This window comes from Agelaius tricolor, unplaced genomic scaffold (assembly GCF_023055355.1).
Source record: "Agelaius tricolor isolate 1412-34295 unplaced genomic scaffold, bAgeTri1.0.p SCAF_14, whole genome shotgun sequence".
NCBI classification, from domain to species: Eukaryota; Metazoa; Chordata; class Aves; order Passeriformes; family Icteridae; genus Agelaius; species Agelaius tricolor.
In genome coordinates this window covers 8,867,678-8,890,631 of record NW_027269274.1, presented here as the reverse complement: position 1 = coordinate 8,890,631, position 22,954 = coordinate 8,867,678, and the positions used below count along the sequence as shown (strand labels likewise).

The following is a 22,954-nucleotide window of genomic DNA, read 5'->3' as shown; positions in this document are numbered from 1 at the left end:
GGGGGAAAGGTGCTGTTTGCTGAAGGTAATGCCAAAATGGATGTGCACAGTGGAACTCAGGCAGTTCCTCCCAGTCCAAAGTCCAAGTGCCTTGCAGAGTTACAGCATGAGCAAGGAAGAAATGGATCCTGACCTCAGCCTTCTCCAGCTTGAGCCTGTGCCCTGGTATGAGGCAGCCTTGCTCAGGGCTGGATGGCTGCAGGGACTGGGGGAGCGCTGCCCTGCCTGGGGAGCAGAATGGGTTGGCCAAAACTTCTTTGTCTTTTGATCCCCCTTAAGGGAGGTACAGCTGACCTAAAGTGCTGCAATGCTTGGCAATAATACCAAATAAATGAGGCTGCTAGCTGGTGGTAGGTTGGGATTGGATAATCTGTGTAGAGGTATGGTTTTTTCAGAATTAGGTAAAAAAAACCAAACCCAACCCAAAACTACTTACCATCCATCCTAGCATGTAATGCCTTCAGGAAAATGAAGTTTCATTTTGAATAAAAGCTTACTGGCTGGCAAGTAGATGGATGAAAGCTTTATACTGGATCATTTTAAAAAGAGATTTGTATGGGGTTTGTGTACTAAAATTATATAATGATTATGCGATTAATTAATTATATTTGTAATAATAAATACAAATATCTAATTTTATTTTTCTTTTTTTTCCAGCTCCAGTTGTTAACCGATACAACAGAAGAGTATCAGGTATGGTTTCTTTTTTAAGAATTCAAAGTATCTGAAATAGTTTTGAAATGTGTATCTGACTAAAGGAAGTACATTAAAAATTACCTTTCCCTTATTGCCTTTGTCTCATAATTCTTGCATTATTTTTGTTTGAAATAATGAGAATTGTTTCTTAATTCACTGTAGATGCCAATGGTCAACGCATTTAGAGTAGTTAGAAAACAGAAATATGGGGGGTACTCCCTTTTTGTACTGTGCAGCTGATATTTATAGTTGTTGAATTAGTGGCTGTTCACTTGTTCTAGAGACACAGATTTTATTTATTTGTTTGTTTGTTTATTTGTTTTCTATCTCAACCAATATAAAATGCTTTAATGAGAAACTAACTCCCAAAAAATTCCTTTGCAAGTTGATTTTGAAGAGTATCACATGAACAAAATGTTATGTGTTGATGAGAAGGTATTGCATTGTTTTTTCATTTGAGGTACAATGTGACTTGCTTTGCATGTGGTACTTTTTTTTGTCTTCAAATATTTTACTAGCATTTAGCTGGTCTAGAAAGTTTTAATTCTGCTTTAACAAATATCTTTATGAAAATGCCAATGTATTCAGTGTTTTCTCTCTAGTTTTGACTTCAAGTCTACTCAGTTTGTAATTCATGTGGATGATCTGACATGTTCTTGGGTATGTTAGTTATGGTGGGGCATTGTTGACAATACATTTATTTATTTACCACATATATATATAAGATAAATATGTGTTTATGTGCAAAATGTCCTTATACCCATGCAGTTAATTTGCTTTCCTACTGGTTGCTTGGATATGATTAAAGATGATTTTTTATTTATGCCACTACAAACAAATTACTGAGTATAATGAGAATTTCATAACTCTTAAAAATTGACAGTGCTGTAGTTTTGAGATATGATTACATGAGAAATCTAGGCAAGACAGAATTTTATCTTGGATGGTGGAGTTTGATGCTCTGATAGTAAATACTGAGAGTCATATTTTGTAGAGTATTTGGAGAGGCCTAAGACACTTTCTCTGCTCATTGAACTAATCCATCCTGGAACCTGCTGATGGAGAAAAATCTTAGAAATAAGGAGTGAATACATCTCAGATTTAAATTTAAATAAAGGCTGAGTTATTCCTAAAGTTAAAAAATTAAGCCTTAATCAGAAAGCGTTTGTAATGTTTTTGAGTTTGCAGTACTGAAATGCAGTGTTGGTGCTCATACGGTACTGAGCTGCTCTTGGTTCAAAAACAGGTTCTCTCATTTAGGGGGTCTAAAGGTTAATGTGAACAACTAAAAAGCAAATGTAAAATTGAATTGCTAACTTGTGCAATTAGATTAAGGAGGACTTTAGTTGCTTAATAATGCTTCTGCTTCAGGAAGAGCTAGAAATATTCAGAGTTTACAGTTCATATTAGAATTGTCATGGAGACAAACAATAACAGAATATGAGTATATTAATACAGTGTTAAATACTCTCCACAATTTAAAAAAAAAATCAATTTTCTCTGTATACACTGAATAGGTCATGATCAGTGTGGGATTTGTTAAAATGCAAAGGCAATGCAAACACCACCCATGTGCACACAAAGAGATGCAGTTTTCCTTCTCTTGGCAGGAAAAGCAGAGAAACTGCTGGTTTGGGGTGGGGGTTGTTTGCTGGGGTGGTTTATTCCACTCCATATCTGCTGTTTCTGTCAAGAACTGCATAGGAATGAGGCTGGGTACTGAGCTCAGCCCCCTGCCATCATAGGCAGCCACATTTTACCATCCCTTGCAGAAAATCAGTGACTGATTTGCTGGGTTTGGTCCTCTGAATTTGGTTTGACTTGTGATTGGTGCATTAGGTTTTAAGCAAGTTTTCATTCTGCAATTTTTGTAAGATAGGTTTTGTCTTTAGAAACCAATAAATAACAGCAAACACCAAACCAGTGTTGCCTTACAGATTACTCAGCATAGTAGCTAAATGTTTCTGGATTTAACTTATAAAGTAAAGCAGAACAAACCATAGAAAAGCTGGCACATAATTCTTCTTTGTAATTACATTTTGTGGTCTTCTCTTCAAAAGAGCTAGTCCATCAAGTTGAACCTTGTCAATCCAACCAATATTTCTGTGTTTCCAGTGCAGTGTGTTTTTGTAAGGGGAGTGAAGAGCAGAGCTCAGTTGCTTGCTGTTATCAACATTTGCATGCACAAAATCATAGATTTACAGAGAATTTAAAAGCTAACACGGGATGTATTGAGGTAAATTCAAGCAAGCATTGTTCTTTTTAAATGTTTGGCTGCCTAGGGAATTACAGCATTGTCCTTGTTCACTAGGTGAAAAATAAAAGAAAAATATAATTTTAATTAGAGGGAAAGTCGATAAAGTGATTGTCTACATTACATGCAGTTTATGACAGGCTAATAATTGTTCTGGTAAACCATTCAACTGCAGATGTGTTCTTGGAGGCTAGCAAGTGTTTATTATGCTCTCTTAAACATAGCAGTTAGAGGATCTCTTTTTAGTTGCTTTATTAATTTTTTAATATTAAACTTGAAGTGTTTTCTGCTGGTTGGTTCTGATTAGTTGCCTACAGATAACAGGATGATCATGATTCCCCTGGTGCAGTATTGAAAATTCTAGAGATACATAAACCCATAGAATAAATCTGTTCTAATGATTACTAAATTTTCATTTAGGTGTTTATTTCTGGTTAGGAAACATCTAAACTGTTTTGGCAAATACTACCAATGCTGTAAATATTTAACTGTCATTCTTTAAGACTTAATCAAAATGGACTGTGCAGGAGGGTCATCCTGGAAGAGGGGAATTTATCTAATCATGTTCATGTAATTATTTATAGAAGTGCAGAGTGGTAGTGTTCTCATGAAGAGAAACAGCCTTTTCCACAGAATGCTTGGAGGGAGAAGGAGAAATGAGAGCTTGATGTTCCTCTAGAAATTAATCTAGTGAAGAGCTGGCTTGTGTGTAGCATGTTTGGCCATGTAACGTGTTGAGATCCATGGTGTTCACACAAACAGTTGGTCAGCTCTAATTTGTATCTGAGCTTGTGGCTGACTTCATTAAAATAATCCTGTTTGTAAAATCATCAGCTATTTCGGTGGTAGAAACTAAAATGGGAAAAACCAGCTCACTGATTTGCAAACCTCCTAGCTTTGGGGTGCCATGGGCTGTGATGCCATTTCAGTGCTGATTACCCAGCAGAGCAGTTCTCTTGCTGCTGCTCTGAGTTAGCAGAGTCGGAGCCTTCTGCCAGGGAAACCTTTGTTTCATGGATTCTCACTGACTCCCTTTGCCCAGCCTTGGGTGGAATGGCCTGAATCCCTTAGAGATTCCTTCCTCCCAAGAACTGGACTGGGTTGAAATTCATACTTGCTTCATTGCATTTCTTGATCTTCCTCCAAGCATAGGGGCTTCTGACAAACTTAATTATGTTGGTCCCTTCATTTTCTGTAATGCTGCAGAGCATGCCAGTGTCTGTGTCCTTGGCTGGAGACTGACTGCACAGTGCAGGGAGGTGGCAGAAATCAGTGATACCTCCTTTCTCAGCTATATCAAAGCTGTTTCAAAACTAGAGGAAGAGAGCATTGATATTTGTCCCACTATAAGAACTGGTACAGAACACTGAGGAGAATTTTGCTCCTGGCAGGATATGAATGAAAAGTTAATTGTGTTTTTGGAAGGAAGAGTGTGACGCCCACTAGAGTCTTTCTTGTGCATAGTTTCTCCTCTTTTAGTTTTAGCATATTTCAGAAAAGTCAAGTTTTTCGATAGATTTCTGTATTGCCATTTCTAGACACTTTTGATTAATTCCTCAGAACACCCACTCTCCAGCAGACTTGCTGATTTCTTCTTGGGATAGGAAAATCTGACGAAATGACACGCATACTATACATGTGTCACAAAAAGTTTTCATCTTTTTTCTACAATTATTTCAGTTTATCTGAGTGACTTGGCGTAATAATCTGTCTTTTGCATGTGCCTGTACTCCCTCATGAGCCTTCCTTTGGCCCCAGTGGAATGAAATTACAGTTTTGACATTAAGTATCTGTAAGCAGAATAATTGAGCTATATGATCTAGGGAAGCAATATATAATAGTTATTTCCATAATAGTAACATGACTGTCAGGATCTGTGCCTGTTTTCATATGAATATAAAAAAGAATCAAATGAACAAGACTTGGCTCAGTTGGTCCCTTTGGTGGGGCAGCTTTCAGCAGAGACTCAGTGGAGTGAGAAGGATCAAATTCTGGGTGCTAAACCCTCTCCTAAGATGGGGCTGCTGAATAAAGGTTTTGTGTGTAGAGGTTAATTTTGTTGAAATGTTCCTGAATCCTGTTTTCCTGTGTATAACAAACATGAGCATTGTGTGGAACCCTGACAGTTGCCAATTGTCAGTGTCCCCAGCAGATGCTGGGTTTAGAATCAGTACTTTCCATGTTTCTCTTGTCTCTAGCAATCTGATGGGACACTATGGTGTGGTGGTGTGGAGTTTTTTGGTTTTTTTTGTTTTTTTTTTTTTTTTTTTTTTAATAATGTGTAAATCAATATTCCCTGACATTTTCTGGCTTCTTCTCATCACATCAGCTTCCATAAGAGGCCTTTACTATTGGCTCTTCCAACTCACTGATTTTTCTCTATTTTGATGGTGGGGGGGACTCCTTACCCTGAACTCTTCATTAGTCTGGCTCCTGCCAAAGATGAGCAATCATCTCATAATGTACATATGTTGCTAAAGTCTGATATTCCTCTGTGCTTTTGAGTGCAATACAGCATTTTCTTCACACCCTGGCAAGTTGAGATGTCAGGATATGATAATATTACACATAGGAAATTCCTTTTAGTAGCTTCTAGTGTTTTAAAATGACAGCTTTAACAAAAATCATTTTCTAATAAAGCTGTTCTGTTAATTATTGCCACACAGCATGTTAGTATTTGGTAAGAAAGACTGTTTTGGGACCCTGTTAAATTAGGACATCTAAATGGCAGCAATGAAGCAAGAGGCAACGCTTCTCTTGGGAGGTTGTTTTGAGTATTTTCTCTTGCAGAATACTCTCTACTACCTCAGTGATAAAAATCTCAGCACTTGAAATCATCAAGGGAGGAAGACTGAGTGATGACTGACTTTCTCTGTGCTGTTCTCTTCTCTGTGTATTTATCTGATTATCAGAGGTTGACTTGAAAATCATGATCTGGTTTCTTCTCTTGAAGCTATTTAATTAATTTCTATATTGATTATTCACCATCTTATAACACTGATAGCATAATAACTTCTGCTGATAGATTTTCAGGCAGGTGATAAATGATAAGAGACTTCAAAAATCCACATTTTTATAAAAGGCACAGTTTTCCTGTATCAGCAACCTGAAGCTTCTGTGGATTTTTGCTAGCCCTAATGATTGCAAAACCAGTATCATAACTACAGTGAAAAGAATTCATTTTAAAAAATGTTGATATGAGCAAAAGCCAAGCATGTGGGATGACAGATGAAAGTGGTGATAAATTGTGTGGGTGCTCTCCTGTAAGAAAGTGTCTGAATCATTATTCGTTAAACAAAAAAAGCTTGTTTTCTCTGTTTGCAATATTGGGACTTATTTAAAAATTCCTGGCATGTGATTGACGTTCAGTGAATAATAAAATGCTTATTTTTGGAAATTAATAGTCATGACTTCACAATTACTCGGATTTCACAGTGTTGTGAACAATTCTGCAGGATTTTTTTTGTGACATAAAAAGAAATACAGCACTGAGAGCATCTGTACTTAAAATTTAAGTCAGTGCAATTCCTGGTCAGAAGAAATCTGATCCAGTCTGCTTAATGCAATAAGTGCTACAGTGGAGTAGAATCAATTAATCCTTCATCTTTTTATTTATGCTTTCTTAATAATAGTTCATGGCCAGAGTGTAACATAAGAATTAGAAGTTGTTTGTCCAAAGTCAATTGTTTTAACTGAAATCAGCCCTCAGGATTTGGGAGCATAAGTTTAGCTATGCACGTTTTTAAGCAAGTAATGCAGTTTGGATCAGTTTTCCCAAAGTATTCAAGTAGCAAAAGGTGCAAGTGATTAACTTACATTAATTGTTTTACATTAAGGGTCTTTATCAAACCTACATAAATGTTGGTCCATATCTTTGTATACATAAATACTTTTGAAAATATCAGCCTTCAGCTGATGATTGAAATGAAATTTAGTTCTCCCTTTGATAGGTTGGAATTCTACTTTTCTCTTTTGTGTGATAGCGAATTGGTTTTTTTGTGTTTTATTTTGTTTTTGTTTTTTGTTTTGAACTCAGGATGGTTTTTAACATGGGAATTAAAGCCCAAATGAAAATATTCCAACATGGTTTGTTGGTCAAACACACAAATCCCAAAATGCCTGTCACAATACAGGCTAAAAAAAGGCAGTTTTATACTGGGTGCAAAATCTGGTGCTGTGATGTATCTTTAGAGTGACCTCAGAGTCAAATGTGATGTGCATTTTTCTTGTGAATATATAAGGCTGCACTTCATCCCTATTTTAATACAGAGTTTTAGACAAAGTCACAGATGGTATGCTCCTATGTTGATTAATACACTCAATCACGTTTAGGTTGCTGTAATTTCAGTTTAAATGTGGAATAGGTCAAATAGTCCATCCATGGAGAACAGAAAAGTTTAAACAGACTTGATTTAAATTTGAAAGGATGTACTTTCAGGAACTTTGTAGTTTTTAACACCAGAACCTCTGGTCCAGAGCTGGCTGATCCTGGAGATGAATGAGTGAAGGGGTCACACCTTTGCCATGGCTGGTGCTCACCAGGGCACTGGAGTTGCTCGGCAGCCCCACAGGAATGGGGAGAGCTGCCAGGCTTTTCTTCAAGGGCTCCAACAGTAACTTCCCACATTTCCTGCTTTTCCAGTGTGCCAGGAAAGGAAGCAGCAGTTTCCAAGCACAGGGAATTGGGGCTTCCATGTCATTCCTCTGCACACAATCCTTTTGTGTCAAGCCATGCTAATTTTTTATAGTTTCTGGTTGCTACAGGTAAATAGGTGTTAGTTATTCTGTTCAGGGTAATGTGGTTTTTAATGTATTTGGACATTCTTTAGAAATCTTTGAAAATCATATCAAATAATTGATTTCAGAAGTGCCTTTTAACACTTTGGCATGCTTTGGTTCTCTATCACAAGATATGTCAGAAAGAAGTATCTTTGAAAGAATCTTCATTGCTAAATGAAATTTTAAGGCAAAAAGTGCTTTACTGCACTTTTCTCATGATGATTTTAAAATACTATTTGCCTTCTTGCAGGTTTAGCAGTTCATATGGCAGAATTGCACTTATAAAACCAAAAAAAATATGCATTGATCTGTAAACTGAAAGAAAATTTCTTATTTCTATACTAGAAAACCACTTTTCCTGTTTTATTCCTCAGCTAAATTCTCTTTTCTAGCTACAGTTTGCATCTAAAAGCCTGTAAGCTACATTCCTTTTTTGGGGGGAAGGTATATATTTGAGCCATTTCTTGGAACTTGTGGTGTTCTGATGTAAACTGAAGGGAAAGTGAACATTCTCTGTGCTGTTTTTAACTCAGAAGGTATCACTGTTTCAGGCACGTGAGCATTATTGGTGCTGAATTCCTGGTTCTATCTGCCTTGCTTACGTAACACATTTGGAAATGTGCTAAAATTTATGTGATGGGCTAAACCAGAATCATTAAAGCAGCAGGCTTTCTTCTACAATTGTGAATCTGTGTGCTCTGAAATAGTAGTAGCATCATGTTTTCCAGGAGACCTTTTTTATGGCTGACTATCTCATCAGTAAGGCTCTCTTAGAAGGCTTGAACAAGGTCAGCAGCATGTTTATCCATTGCAGTCTTCTGATTTCTTGACTTGCAAGAATAAAGCTTGCTCCATTTGAATTTCCCAGGCTTCACCAGATGGAATAATGTAGAACTCCAAAATACCCTGCTTCCATTCTAGTTTTCTATTTAAATGTAGGAAAGGGAATTGGAAAGAGAAGTAGCAAATTGTAAATTACTGTTTTAAGATTGAAAGGGCAGTATTTTGCTTTTGGTAGTTACTGTCAGTGTCAGAGCTGTTTACTGCAAGGAGCATCCACATGGAAAACTGTCTTATTTTTGTTAGTCTTCTACCATGATGGAAGGATTTTTGTTGTTTTAATTTTCTTACTTATCTCTTCCTGCAAGTCCCAGAGCACACCAGTGTCTGATGAGATGCTGGGCTCTCTTCTTGTGAGCTGAGACATGGAAGCCCCAAGTGCAGGAGTCCCAGGTGTGGCTTAGGTAGCAGATGATTCTGTGAAATCTGTCAATATTGTCCCTTGGCTTCTCCAGCAGTACAGGAGAGACCTGCAGAGTGTTTATTTTATCACCAGAGTGCTTTCATCATAGGTCCTCTGGAAACTGTAAATTTTCAATTATCAAAAATTATAGTCTAGGAATTACAGCCTCATGACTTTGTCATTATTGTCCTGCAGCATGTGGCTTCAGTGAGGTGAGAGAGTACAACCCTCCAATGTGTGAGCATAGAGTGGAAGGAAAAGCTAAAACATTTGGCATAACTCATACATACATAAGGGCATTAAGTAGAAGTTGTGCCTTGATATAATTAAATAGGCAACTATATGAAGCAAATACAATGATAAACAGCTGTTGGTTTAGTTGGAAAAAAAAAAAAGGCAAATGTCACATTCATTTGGTTATGCCAGAGAGGTAGGAGAAGTGCTTAGGAGAATTCTGTCTCTAGTCCTACACTGGCACAAGTATTTCATTTTAATTGCTCCTGAGTAGGAGGAGGATTTAAATAAAGATATACAAGCTGAGGATTGTCTTCTGAAGTTTTGTTGCAGTTCAGTAAGACCCCCAACAAGTTGCCTCTTAGGATGATAGGGAAAGTCTTTTCCTTCCAGATCCCTGGAGCAGATTCCTGGGTGCTGTGGAGCCTTTGGTCTGTGGTTTGTCTGGTGCTGTGTCCCTGAGTCACTTGAGCCGGGGCTGGTTTTCCTGCAGGCTGCAGAAGGAGTTAATCAAAACAAAACAAAAAACCAACCCTGAACAAAGCCTACCTAGGAACAATAATTAAGTAGGAACACATTGTATCTTGTTAAAAGTGCTTTATGCTTGTCTTTAAAATCTAGTTGAAGCAGTATTGTCTGCTTGTAATGCTTTCATTATATGTGTGTAAAGATACGAATCTAAAAGAGACTGTGATTATTTACTTTCCGTTTATTATTCTAGTTCTTTCATCATCAAAGTTCTCATTTGCCCCTAGGGAAATGTAGTTTTAAATACTTTGCCAAATCCTGCTGTAGTAGAAGAAAAAAAAGTATTTTTAATGGCTTTTCTGCTGTAAGGCATTGTCTCAGTTGTTTTACTGTACATACGATGATAAAGCCTTTTAAAGAAACACTTAAATCAGGTCTTTATTAATCTGTATGAATGTAATAAGAATATGTGAAAACTGCATTATTCAGAATACATAAAGCAAATGCATTTATGGAAATAGTTGTCAGCCAATTGTCATAATTCTAAAGGGCTTATTATGTTGCCTGTACTTAGGCATCTTGGGAGAAAAGGTGTCTGTGCATGTAAAGTTGGATTTCCTGTGAAGAATAAAAACCCCATTATCATAAAAGGTGGAATTTATAATTGATTGTGCAGTCTGTTCTGAACTTGTTACTGAAGAGTAGTATGAGGTGGGAGTGTGTGACAATGTCACAAGCCATTGTCACCGGAAGTGTTGCATTTCTGTTTTGATGGAAAGAGAACAAGCTGGAGAAGTCTGATTTAGATAATGCTGTTGGAAAGTACATAATCATGGTGAGGAAATGGTTATCAGAGATTTCTAAAGGCAAGGTTAGCAAGCACTGTTACTCATCATGCACTTCTCTTGGTAAAAGTGTTTATCCAACGGTGAACTGGAGTGGGATTTCTCCAAGCTCTACCTTGGACCTCAGTTTTGCTGCTCTGTTGAAGGAATGGCCCTTGAGGAGCATGGCTGATGTCCACATCAGAGCTGGACATTTTCAGGTGGACTCTGGGCTGTAAGGAATGCTTTGGGTAGAGCCAGGTGAACACTTCAACCTGTTGTGCATGAGTGGCTTTCTGCAGGTCTAGGTGAAATAGTGCAGGAGGATTTTAGGGCCTTACAGGCTCCACCAGTGTCTCATAGGCTTCTTGCCTGGCACAGTCATCTGTGCAGCTTTTCAGCCTGAGCAGCCTTTGGGACCAAGCGTGGAGTGTGCCTGAACCTGTAATCCTGACTGGACAGAGCTGGTTTGGCACAGCTGTGCTGAGTCTGAGTGCCTTTGGAGTTAATCTGTGACACAGAAGAACTCTGCCTGTGAAGAACCTACTTGATTTACTTTCCTTTTAACTTTAAATGACATTTGAAGCTGTTACAAGAACTGAAAATCCATTCTTTTCCTTTCCCCCTGAAATGAATCATTTCTAAATATTTCTCCACTGAAAAGAAATTGACACTTGATTTGACATATATGGTCATGCAAGTGGTTGCATGTTTGAATATTCTGCTTTGGTATTTGACTAAGGGTTGATGGGGTGGTTTTTGCTCAGGTCCTGGTTAATCGCAAATCATGTCTCAGTTATACCTCTATGAGAATTAAGAGTGAAGTCAGGAGGTGGTATTCTTGTGGGCTATCCTGCATCTGGAGATTGCCATGTGGCACATAAAGTGACAGACCAGTCTTTTAAGACCCAAGATCTGAGTTTTGGGCTGATGCAATAACGTTGGTTTAAAAAAAAATTTACCCTTGATTTCAGCCAGTTCTCACTAGTGAATTGAAGGCTGAAGTGGCTGATTTTCCTGAACACATTAACTGTTCTTTGGGTTTCAGTGTTGCTTTTCTTTCCAACTGTCATAAATGTGAAAATGGCTCAGGTGGTGCAAATGGTTGCAGGTTCTGTTTCCCACTTGCTGGATCGAGGTACGAATCTGTCGTCTGCTTTGACATGGTGAGATCTTTCACTTGAGAAACAAAGTGCAATTTCTAAACCAAAAAGTTCTGAGCTAACCAGCAACAGAAGCGAGAGGAAACTTGAAGTTGTTTTCCAAGTGTGGAAAATCACATTTAGCTGTGCCAGCAAAGACCTGTGTGTAAGTGCTGTTCAAGCTTCCTAATTCATCTGACTGCATGGTTTTGAAGTGCAGCTCAGCTGTCAGAGGGAATGACAAGCCACTGGCAGTGGTCATCTTTCCAGCTGGCATGGTGCTCCCAGAACAGCTTATGCATCTGTCCTTGAGAGACAGCCTCAAAAAATGCTTGAAGCTTTGACAAACTCAAATACAAAGAACACTGCCTTAAACATAGTTTAAAATTACTCATCTGAATAAGTAACTGGAAAAATGGTTCTGCATGTACTGCTCTGAGTGGATTTTTAGTAATGGGTCTGATAGGATCAATTGGAGGTGATGCATCCTTGTAAGTAAGGAAGAGTGAATTGGATTTCACTCTGCAGGTGGGATCCAAAATTGAAAAGAGAGTATGACAGGGCATCTATTTGCTACTTGTTTCAGAAGCAACAGAAATATTAATAATGCATTCACCTTACATAAAACATAGAACTTAAATTTCCTTTTTTGTGTGTGTTTGAAGGTGTTCAGGCATCAGCCTCTTGGCTGTTATTTTGAAAAGAGCAGAGATCTCTCAGGTACAGGGATGGTGTGCATTTCTCTTGGAGGCTGTATTAACTTGCCAGAGCTAAAAGCTCAACTGTTATTTTGCATACAGATTTCTATAGCGTGCAAGGACTTTGATCTTGACAAAACACTTATTTTGCAGAACAGTATTATCTTGAGAGTGATTAAAACTTGCATAAACAAAGGTGGTGTTTGTACTGGCAAACTTGTCTTGCTGCTTCTCCCTCTCTCCCCACCTCCCTTCCCCCTCACCCATCCACTGCTGATGTCATTGCTGCAGCTCCACAGATCTCGGTTGCTTTCAGATGCTGTCACCTGCATAACAAAGCAGCCATGGAGCTCTATCATTTCTGAGCCTTCAGAAGTGTTAACAGATGTTCTTGAAAGCCAAAGAAGGTGCAGCATGAGAGCTGCAGAAGCTAAGAGAGACTAAATGTAGATGGTAGGATAAAAGCCTGAATTTCTTTTTATCTCAAAGCTTCATAAAATTGAAAACTGTTTTTCATGTTCCAAAGCTATTTGAACTATGTATGGGTGGATTTGGAAGGAAGCTTGGTCTGCATGGTGTGAGCTGATAGAGCTGTAGATGTGTCACCTGCTGTGTAACTTCCCCTGATGGATTCTTGCTTAGCACTTGCTCTAGGGCAGAGTTGTGCTGAAAATCTCAGCTAGGCAAGGTGTGATTTCAGAAGTCACTTCAAATTATATGAAGATACTGGTGAGCTTTAGGTTGCACATTCAGAAAACCTTTTCCCCCGTGGGTGCTGGAGCAGGTTAGCAGAGAGATGTGCCATCTTTGCCCTGGGAGGTTTCCAGTCAGCCCCAATGTAGCCCAGAATTCCAGATAGCTCCTCTTGGAGGGGTAGGTTGGACTGGATGATCTTCAGAGAGAGATCCCTTCCAACTGCCTTTAAAATGAGTCTGAAAAACAACACTTTCCAGGAGAATCTTGTGAGAGCAAGCTTGCCTCAGAGTGTTTTGTTGGGACACTTTAATAGTTAATATGTGAATTCAGTCATGTATCAAATAGTGGGTCAAGGGTGTTTTCACTCTGTCATGATGAAAGATCAGATGTTTTTTCATTAGGACTGGCTGTACTGTAATGCACAAATGAATCACCTCAGGAGTCCTGAAATTCCCTGGATTTCTGACAGGGGTTGGCAGAGTTTAGGGTGGTTACAGGGGTCCTTACAGCCAGAAGAATACCAGAGCAGCTCAGATAACATGAAACATTTTGCAGGTAAGACTGACACACAGGTCATATGTTCAACAGTACAGATTCCCCCAAGTGATTTACCAATTAACAATAGTGGAAAGAAAAATTGGACATACTGCACCATAAAACATGGAATGGGTTTGATGTAATGTTGCTTTTTCTTTTCTTTAGTCACATTTTAAAGTATTTGGAAATACTGTTGGTTGTTATGAGTAGGCTGAAAAGCTTTCTGTTGGCTTTCCAGAGTATCACAGTTAATTAAGATTGAGAATTTTGTGTCTCTCCCCTGTTTAAAGCATACAACAACAGAAATATTACATCAGATGTTGCAGCTCTGCCTGCAAGTAAATAGAGTCCTGTCAATCAGAGCTGCCCAAGGTTGGAGTCAAAACGTCTGGCCTACTCTTCTGCATGGAAAAAGAAATCCCAGCAGGAGGTTGAAGAATGGAAAGTATAATGGGAAGGCATTTTATGTGACAGCATGGGAAGAAGTGGTATTTTGCCATGTTTTGATTGTATTTCTGTGGTGCCCATTCATGGGCATTACAGAAGAGATTTCCATATGTAAGGGAAGGGCACTAAGTCCTAGTCTGTATCCTTGGTGGGCTTTGGGAGCTGTTTTCACCCTTACTGGGTTAGATGAAATAGGGGAAATCTACATTTACAAACCTTTACCAAAGCCATTTCATACTGAAATTACAGATGACTGTGTTGCTTTGATGTGTGTTTTAAGATAAGGTTTTGCTCTGATACTCTGGTTTTAGCTGTGGCAATAAAAAAACTTGTTTTCCCAAGGAAATCTTGAAGAAAATTTCCTGAATTCTGCAGCATTCTTAGAAATAGCTTCCCTGTAGCTGAGGTGGGAATAAAATCAAATTTACAGTTCAATATTAAAATTTGAATGATAGAATGGTCTAGTTGTACAGTGATCTCTGGATATGTGACCATTTATAGTATGTAATATTGTGCTTAATAGAGAATTGGACTCCAGTTTGGAGTTATGTGATTCACTGGTTGTAAAAAATGAAGAGAGTTAATTATCTTCAGTTTCACCATACTGTTTAAACTACAGAGCCTTTCTTCTTAGTTACTGCTCCTTATTTGAAAATCCAAAGCTTTCACAATAGACTTTGATCTTTACTGTAAAATGGAAGGAGGAGGAAGCTTTCACACCAAAATGCTAATAATGTTCTCTTTGTTAGTGCCTTTGTATTGCATATTAAGTGGATCAGCCTATCAGTCCAAGTTCTGTAGCTTTGTAGGCATCCACCTTCCCATAAACCAGTCATCTTTGGACTCTAGCATGGACTATGCTTTTTTCCAGCTGGGGCAGAATGCTGTTTATCCTTTGTGGAGTGTCTGCCCTGAGTGTGGGTGGCTCTGTTAAACTAAAAGCATGTGTGTGGTAGGTGCACTGTCAACAAACTGTTTCTGTATTGTTAAATGGATTTATTGTATGAGCAATACTTACTCCCTAAATGCCTGATGCCTGATGATTATATGATTACATTTTTACATTGTGGTTTGGGAAGTGGAATGTTTGTTGTTGTATTTGAGTCTCCTCGTTCTCTCCAGGAAAAAAATGAATTAAAATCCAATTTCCTAGGAAAGACTTGTATCTTTTAGTTAGGGAGAAAAAATACTAAATAAAAAAACCCAAGACATACAAACCCAAACAAATATTTCCTAGTAAATTGTGCTAGAGTTTTGCATTTTTATTGTCCTGTTGAGTGCACAATGACAGGGTCAATAGATGTGTGCATTTTCAAATTATTTACAAGTTGCTGAATTCTAGACATTCCTGATTTTTATTTATGCTTTCTCACTCCATTCAGCAGTTAGATGTCATTGCAGTGAGCTTCTGGGCATTCTGCCAAGTCTTCACTATTGTCAGGATGCTGGATAAAGTACAAAGGAAAATGCTTGTCTATGTTTCCTTGTAAAATTTTATAAGTAATGTATAACCTTAGAAGTGAGACCACCCTTATTAAAGTTAGAGCACAGGTGGATGAAAACAGGACTGACTCTCACTTTCCTTGACTGTCAGTACAGGTGCTTAGAATGTGCAGATCACTTTGACATGCAGGAACTGTAAATATCTATGAATCAATAAGAAAATCTGAGCTAGTGCTGTGGGCTTTTGGTAGCCAAGGTGTCTGTGTTCAGTATTGTAAGACTGTGTGTAAATGCTAAGATAACTGAAGATAAGCCTTTTCTGAAGAATTAAAACTGAACAAAAGGGGTTTGAAATTTCAGCAGCTCTGCATTATTGCCTCTCTTTCAGTTGATCCTGTAGGTATAATGACATGTTTGGCAGAGCCTTGTCCCAGTGCTCTGTCGTGTGTAGTTTTCCACAACTGTTCTCATCCTTTTAAATCACTCTGTAAATTTTAGAGTTGTTTTTGTATCATCAGTTGACATTAATTTGGTTAAAATGTAGTAAGATAGAGGAACCTGTGGGGGATGGGACTAAATACTGTTTTTCCCTAGATTGTACTATGGTGAAGCTGATGGTTAAGTTCCCAGGCTAATTTCTGTGAAAACATGATTTCTCTGTATGAAAAAACCTCCCAAAATATAGATACTCACTTGCCAGTCAGAGCTGAGGTGGAGTGAGTGCCTCATCCTTCCTTGTGCTCCTTTTTCTCAGTGTTTTGCTCTGTACATGGCACTGCAAAGAACAAAGCAGTGGAGCAGCAGTATTTTCCCCCTGCATTTTAGAGAAGATGCTTGTAAATGAATCTGAATGGAGATTGTTATGCTTTGATACCAGTTGAAAGGAAATCTGTGTCCATGCTTGAGTACTAGCTAGGCAAGATTATTTAGTAAGTCACAGAATTTTTACATGAGAGTCTGAGAACAGCCATGCTGTGCCTACTCGGAGAGCAGACAGGGTTTGAGCCTCTGACATTATAATGACAAAATGAAAAGTGATTCTGTTTTTCCTGTAGGAAAATAGAAGAAAAGTATTTAAACTGATTTGTTTGCTGTTCTCATGTAATTACTTCTTTTTACTTATCTCCTCTCTCTTTTTCTTCCAAGTTTGTGCTGAAGCTTTCAATCCAGATGAAGAGGAAGAAGATACAGAACAAAGGGTAAGAGTGAGGGAATCACTGCATACATGGGTCTCTCTCCAGACTGACAGGCAGATGTACATTGCCTTTTCTTACCAGCTGTGCTTTTCATGCTGAGTGTGGTGTGGTGACCCTGGCAAAGTGACATAGCTTTGAAATTCAGAGCCACTTTGTCTCATGGACTTTTTTAGTCACTACAGCTTTAATACAATTTTACTTCAAAGGCATTGAGAGCTGTGCTTAACTCTAACATCTTTAAAATTTTTGCTATTTTCCTTCCTTAATTCTCTTAAAGGCTTGTTGAGGCAATTCCTAGATCATCGATGCTGTTAAGAAGAATTAGTTAAGCTTTACCACAGCTGTTTCTTCATGGGTGCTTAAAATTCCTCACATGCTTTTTACTGTCTTGTCAGAGCAGTTCTGCCTGGGTAGGAGAAATGCTTGGTTGAAATATTTTAAGTCTGTGGACACCTGTTTTTTCTCTTGTTCTTGAAAGTTGGGAATTTCTAGGAATTGCAAATCCAGATACTGTAATGGTATTTCTTCAGAGGTGGGTTTGTGTGAGCAAATCTTGTAGCCTGCTTGGTGAGAATCAGTGTTTTCTCCCTGGACTTCTGGTGTTCCTTTCCAGATTCCATTGCAAGGATGCTTACACTTCTGCAATGAAAATCTAAGTCTAATGTAATTTCTCTTAAAAAAGAAAAGATACTTAATAAATATACTTCGTAAATAATTTTTATGTGCTATAAAAAGAAAAAATGACTGTGAGTGTGTCAGGTTATTCAAATGTTTGTAAACTTGGACACATTTATTCCATCAAAAGTCTTAGTTTTCTTGGCTGATGATTCAATATTCTGTTTTTTTTTAAAGCAAGGATCTGAGACCTATTTAACTTTGGAAAAGAACTTTTTAGAAATGCCTACTGATATAACTGGTTTTTGGAATCCTTGTTATTCCAGAAATAAGAAATGTTAATGTGGTGCATGTCAGGTAATTAATTTTTTCAATATATTTTCATTATTAACCCCCAACAAGCACATATATAAACATTTTCATGATACAGTGGATATTGGTTCCTTTAACCTGATGTTTATAAATGGAAGGAAGTAACAAAATATCTCAAACAACAAAGCTTTTATTTAAGTAATTTTGTTAGAAGAAAGCAATGCTTATTCAATAACTTCCTATTGGATGGATGTATCATATAGGATACAAACTGCCTGTGTGCCAGCAGTAGTTACACTGGGACTAATATAGCCAGAGTTCAGGAAGAAAACTGTTCACTTCTTCCTCTGTTTGATATGTTCAACCTTTGACTGTGGCTGTGTTAGAAGGAAAGGGAATGGAATGGAAAAGGCATCCTCTTCTTTCTTGTCTTTCTTCACTGTTATTTTTCATATGTTAATTGCCAACATAGTATTTTTCTTATGTGTCTTTCATTCTGTCTTGCCTTGTATGTTTATATACAAATACTGTTTATGCAAACAAAAAGGACTGTATACTTTTGACACTTAAATTGTGCTCTGCTTTTTCATGCTGAAGGTTTAGTCTGTAATCATATTTCCTTGTTGTCATGACTGTTCTGTTCTACTTTGTTTTAAAGGTAGTTCATCCAAAAACTGATGAACAGCGATGCAGGCTGCAGGAAGCATGTAAAGATATCCTGCTCTTCAAAAACCTAGATCAGGTAATAGCATTTCAAGGAAATCTTAAATGGAGTTTATTTTTTGTTATGTACAGTTAATATGATCTAAAAGTCCAGACACAGTTTTTAAAGACAAGAAAATAGGATTCTGTTTAAAAGACAAGGAATATTTTCAGTGTAGTGGTGCCAAGAGATGTTGCAGTGATAATTCCCAACTTCAGGAGGGCAGTAAATATTTCAAGTGTATCAGCAGCATGAAGACTGGCTTGTGTGTTGATGAAGAGTATTTTTAGAAACTCAGCTGTGATCTACATCTTCAACTTTGAACATCTGGTCATTGAAAATGCAGTGAAAGTATATTGTTTATGGGCTTGGGAATAGCAAAGATGGTAAAGCAGGTCAGGATCAAGGCATTTATATGGTGTCATCTTTCTTGGCTTTCACAGTTTCCCTGGCTGTGCTGCTTGAAAAAAAAGGAAGTTTAGTCATGGCTCAACAGGGAAATCCAGCTGGAGCCTGCTGTGCAGACCAGCATTATTCCATTTTCTGTGTGGGCTCCACGTCTGTACCTGTCCTGTCTCATCTGGGGTTAGAATTGCAGCTGCTCCAAGACAACAGACTATCCAGGGAAATAAGTCTGTGAGAGTATTGTTCAGTATAGTCCTGATCATGAGTGGGGCTCTTAGATGATGACAGTACAGATAATTTACTAATTAATAGAGATAGGTGAATAGAATAGATCATGGTGCCATTTCTGTGAAATGAATGAAGTACATGTACTGTTGATATGAATTGATGTGTGTCCATTGCAGTGAAGCTGTGTCAGATTATACCAAAGGTAGGTGTATGCTTTGGCAGTGAAATGTGAAAATGGAGCCATTTGGACATAAATTTCAGATAATTGCTCTTCTGTGCCTGTGTCTGGTTGTCTGCATTATTGAACTTATATTAATAAGCTAGAAAGGAGTGAGCTGCTAGTGGAAATGAACATGTAACATCAGTATTACTTGTATTTTTGTACAGTAAAGTGTACAAAAGTTCCAGTTCACTATCCAGACCAAATGAAATGAGCTCACCCTTGTCCAGCAGTGTTGGACTTTAAGTTGACCTTTAAGAATTTTCTATAAATCCATTTCCCACACAGCAGTAACACTAAGGTGTGTTTTCTGATAGTTGATTTTTCCCCCCCACTCCTGCTTGTTTTTTTTAGGAGCAGCTGTCTCAGGTCCTTGATGCCATGTTTGAGAGGAAGGTGAAACCTCAGGAACATGTGATTGACCAAGGGGATGATGGAGACAACTTCTATGTCGTTGAGCGGTGAGCAGCTGTGCCTGTGAAATGTAGAGGATGTTTATTTTTTTCAGTTTCTTAGAAATGGCAGGGAATGTTTACTACGGGACAGTTTCTGAAGAAAAATTATTTGTTCAGTTTAGGTTTTGTGCCTATCAGCATAAGCACAGCTTAAAACCAGCCATATTACATGTTGTCTCTAGACCAGGTTACATTTTTTTTCTGAAGGAGGGGGAAAAGCAGCAGGAGTAGCTCTGTGGTAAGGGGAAGGAATAGAACATTATTTTTAGGAAGGAGAATATAGGAAATAAAAATCTATGGTAGTGGCTACCATAATGGGAAAACCTGGACTTTATTCAATTAGTTTTGATGACTGACTTCAGAGAGAGATGGGAGTGCTCTGCCTCTGTTGATTGTATTTGCAGAGTTTAAGGTGCCATTTTGGAATTTCTTCCATCAAGCAAAGTCACATCATAATTTTGGGGATCACATATATGTGTAACAGGCATATAATACATACGTGTGTGCATGGACATTTTATGTATCTTTTACCCTTTTGAAAAACAATCTGGCTAATGTTACTTTGAATAACCATATCCAAAGAGTAATTAAGAGCATGGATTTATTTCCTTCTGCAAAACTGTAATGTTTAACAGAATATTACTGAGTGATTTATGAATGTCTGTTGGAACATGATCTTAGCAAACTGCTTTTTTGGTGCACTGTTATCTTTTTTATCACTGAAATAATGGCACCATTAATATTGTATGAAATGCTTTCAAAGCAGTTCTTCAAGACAGGTTGTTGCCTTTTGAATTGCAAAAGAATTTCTAGGTTAGAAATTGTTTGTTTGAAATGCTTCTTGTTCATTTTAAGGACATTCCCCTTTCTGGTTAATGAAATTGCAAAACATAAGGCTGCATCAAACATATTCCAACCATTCCCTGTCCTCTGCTATACCACCCCATTAGTGCCCCATTTCTGCACTCTGTTGTCTTCCTCAACTGCTCTCCCTCCATCCAGTCCCATGTCTTTGGCTTGGCAGGCTGAGTTCCTTCTCCTGGCACACGTACCAGAGAGATCAGGCTGTTACAGATAAGAGCAAGGTACTGCAGATCAGAGCTTGTGGGAGCCAGAGCCACCAGCCTTGCAGAGATGAGATCTCTGCAGAGCAGTGGTTCCTGATTTTGAGGAACCTTAAACTCGGTTTGGGAGCCTCTCAGAAATGTTAGATAGCATCAGCCTATCTTGATTTGTTTCTGTGCAAGGCTCTTACCCTGTTGGTTATTAAAAGCTCTCTGCTATGAGTTTTAACCTAAAATGAAGAAGTGAAATGGAACGTTAACTTAGATACTCAGGTAAATGCTTTTGTGGTCTCTGTTCTACTGATGCAGTGTTACTCCACAACAGGTTTTTTCTGTCAACAGATAGTTGTATTGTAAGTTTTCAGGCTTTTAGGTTTTTGTTTTGCTTTAGTCCCAAGTTAAAAGTATGTGACAGAAAGGTTGTACAGTGAAGGAGATTAAATTGGTGTTGTCCAATGACACCATGGCAGCCTTTGCTGTGAGCAGTAACTCAGCTGCAACTCTTTTGTTGGCTATTTGGTTATTAGGAACAACTGCTGCAGTTAGGAATTTCCAGTCCTTTCTCCCTTTCCAGTCTTCTTCCACCTCCCACACACTTAATTTTTCATGCAAAAGGATAGCAGAGTCCTGGTCCTTACCGAGAACCACAATGTTTCCACTTGTGTGCAAGTGCAAGTTTGGAGGACTCCAGCTCTTCCATGAGTAGGCATGTCTTGTTACTCCCAAGTAATTAATGCCGAAATATTCCTGAGGATTAGTTTCTTTCTGTCTAAATCAGCAGTGACTTTGTGTTCTGGCACAGGCATTTCTTTCCTAAAGCCTTCTGCTTGCAGTACTTCCTCACCAGGTGTCTGAGTGTCTTTCACCATGCACAGAGGGGCAGGGGAGGCACAGCCTGAGGGTGCAGCAGGAGTTCAGTGCCCTGTGCAAGGAGGGGACATGGCTGAACATGGGACACTCATTGCTGCTGAGGAGGCACCTGCAGGGTCTGTGATGATTGATCAGTCATTACTCAGGAGGGGCAGCCTCTGTTGCCTCTTGGCACACACTGATCCACAATCTTGCTGAGCTGCCCTCTTCTTCTGCTTTTTTTTTCTGCCTGAGAGTTTTATATTTTTTCATGTCAGTACTTTTCACTTGAGTCCTTGGGCTCGTAACGATTACCATCTCAACAATTACACTTGGGTCTGTTTTTATTCTTCTTATCTTGCAGGGCTTTAGTTCATGGACTCTCTCACAGCTCAGCAACAGTTTTCTCAATAAAGCTGAGCCAAGGTCACCCAGTGTTGCATCACCAGATTAGTCCTTGGGCCAAAGACAGCTGAATGCTTGACTGACGGTTGTTATGTGGCTATAGTTATTTGGAAGTAAATGGCACTAGTAAGTCACTTTCAGGCTGAAGGATGGAAGAAGTTGTTGTTTTTGCTTAAGGTGTTCGCATCTGGCTCTTCCAGATCAAAAAAAACCACCAAAACTCTGAAGATTGTTGCCTCTGGTGCCTCTCAGAGAATCATTAAATAGATATCAGACATTAAAGAATTAGTGACACTTTCCATCAACACTAATCCTTTTCTGGTTTACTTATAGTATGCTGCTGGTTTCTTGCTCTCCTAGGTGTGAGTAAGCAGTAGAGTATAAGGTGTCTGGTAGGGTTGTTGTGCAGTCTCATGTGCCTTCCTTCCTCACCTACTGAGGAAGTGACCATTTCTGGTCATTCATTTTCTTTTTTCCTTATGTGCCTAGTGATGTTGTGAGATATATAATACCATTTTTGGTATTTTATAATACCATTTACCATTTTCTGTTCGGAGATCTTGCCTAGGTATCAGTGGGTTTAGAGCATCTTGGGGTTATGATATACACATACCCTGAAGCTGGAGTTGAGACAAACCCATAGCAGCAGGTGAGCAGTTGGATTGAGCGTGTCCCAAAGGTCCTGCAGCAATGCTGGCACTGAGAAAATGGGTAGAGATGGATCTGAGTCACTCTGGAGGCCTCACTGGGTAACACACATGCTGTGAAATGTCACTGTTAAAGATGATGAAAATGCTTCTCACCCTGCCCAGAACAGTGTATTGTTCAGGAGACAAAATATTGACAGAACACAAAATATTGTGCAGAGGAAACCAAGTAGATCCTGCCCATGTCTATCAGGAGTGAAATGCTTTAGTAGGAGACAATTATTGTGAAAATAGAAGCAGCTGAGAATTAGGCAGTTGAGTTGGAAAGCTCAAAAAGTTCCATTTCACACAGCAATAAAAGGACTATTTGTATAACAGCAAAAAGCTGTTCTCA

The 22,954-nt window shown here is 38.5% G+C and overlaps 1 protein-coding gene across 1 annotated transcript in view; it reads left to right on the top strand.

Annotated features, from left to right (window-relative positions):
• The window catches only part of PRKAR2A (protein kinase cAMP-dependent type II regulatory subunit alpha), a 59,927-nt gene that overhangs the window by 23,794 nt on the left and 13,179 nt on the right, over positions 1-22,954 (top strand). The window contains exons 2-5 of the mRNA XM_071439496.1: positions 658-693; positions 16,608-16,660; positions 18,243-18,326; positions 19,495-19,601. Coding sequence (XP_071295597.1) covers positions 658-693; positions 16,608-16,660; positions 18,243-18,326; positions 19,495-19,601 — 280 coding nt within the window. The remainder of the gene's footprint in view (positions 1-657; positions 694-16,607; positions 16,661-18,242; positions 18,327-19,494; positions 19,602-22,954) is intronic.